Source organism: Bufo gargarizans, chromosome 11, assembly GCF_014858855.1.
Source record: "Bufo gargarizans isolate SCDJY-AF-19 chromosome 11, ASM1485885v1, whole genome shotgun sequence".
Lineage (NCBI taxonomy): Eukaryota > Metazoa > Chordata > Amphibia > Anura > Bufonidae > Bufo > Bufo gargarizans.
In genome coordinates this window covers 85,043,274-85,044,718 of record NC_058090.1, presented here as the reverse complement: position 1 = coordinate 85,044,718, position 1,445 = coordinate 85,043,274, and the positions used below count along the sequence as shown (strand labels likewise).

The 1,445-nt window shown below is 41.9% G+C and overlaps 1 protein-coding gene across 1 annotated transcript; it reads right to left on the bottom strand.

Annotated features, from left to right (window-relative positions):
- Positions 1-438: 438 nt before the first annotated feature.
- NHLH1 (nescient helix-loop-helix 1) lies at positions 439-828 on the bottom strand. Its single transcript, XM_044271210.1, has one exon. The coding sequence runs from the start codon at positions 826-828 to the stop codon at positions 439-441; it is 390 nt and encodes a 129-aa protein (XP_044127145.1).
- Positions 829-1,445: the final 617 nt, after the last annotated feature.

Here is a 1,445-nt window from a genome sequence, read left to right as displayed (position 1 = left end):
TTAGCTAAACCAAGTTCCTGAAGGCTTTGAAGGCCTTCACTAAAACGTACAAGTGCAACTTGACCATAGGTCTAAAGTTTTAGCAATTACTCAAGATCCTTAAGAGGGTCTTTAGAATTATCTGAAGGGTATAATGACACAGTCTTGTTTTTGTGTAAACTATATTTGTAGGTAGCTAGGTCTTGAATTCATGTGACAACCCTATATCTTGATAAGATTTTTAACTGTGACTATGTTTTGGAGAATGGGTGATATCTTAAAGGCAGGAGCTTTACATTCTAGTTTGGGAGATGGAGACTCTACAAAATTCTGTGACAAAAAAGAAAACATATGGTCCCACAGATTCTTCTCTGTCATAATGTCCTAGTTTATAGCTGAATACAGCAGCATAAAATAAAGAGGGTGACATATAACCCCATTTAGTGCACCTGGGAGCTATCACACATCTAAAACATGATTGAGATAAGAGATGTAGCAGATAGCTAGTCGGAGGATCTCAATTTTTGACAGTTTCTTGTCAGGAGGAAGAGTTGGCAGAAGCTTCCTCAGCTCAGCAAAGGCCAAATTGAATGCTTCCACCCGTATGCGTTCCCGTGTAGCATGTGCTGTGCGGTATTTGGCTGTGGCTCTTCTCCGTCTTCGCCTCTCCTCTCGACTTAAGTGCTGAAGCTCTCGTTTTACGGAGTCACTCGAGTCGCAAATCCGGGTTTCTCCACATAAGCTGATGCCACCAACATCATTCAGTCCTCCTCCACCTCCGCAATCACTGAAGACAGACTCAGTCTCTGAATGAGCGGGTATCTCTGTTTGTTCGGAGTTTAGCATCATTCCTGTCTCAAAATGTGTAGTTTGTGGTTCTCCTGGATATCCCAGATCAGTAGATAAAGTGCTTCACAAAAGATGGTGTCTTCCGGATCGCATGGATCCACTTGGAATGTGTGGTTTTGCCGCGAAATGTGCTGCTCTCAGGCACGTGACACTTTGTGGGCTCTCACACAAGGCGCTTAAGAGAAGAAAAAAAATGTATCTTGTAAAAGTGTTGAGCTGAGATTAAGCCTTTATTTTCCTCTCTGCTCTCTCGTTCTTGTTTTTCCCCCTGGAACAAAAGAGAAATAGAGAAATTATAAAAGGGTTCCTTAATGGCTATGAAGGGAATTGTGCCAACATGATAAAAAGCGAATGTGATGGGAATAAGATAGTATAGTAGTGGGAAAAGATTAAAACCATAGAAAAGAATAAAGAGCGAAATCAAAAAGAGAAACTCGTAAAATGAGCATCGAGTCAACAGAGGTTTATCCAGGGCTCGACGAATAGATCAGTCATTGATGGTGACACAGTAGGGTAGGTTTACATCTGCGCTAAAGGTAATACAGCAGTCTGCTTCGGCAGAAGAAGAGACTACCGAAGTTACCGTATCTGGCATAGATCCCCACTAGCTATAATGG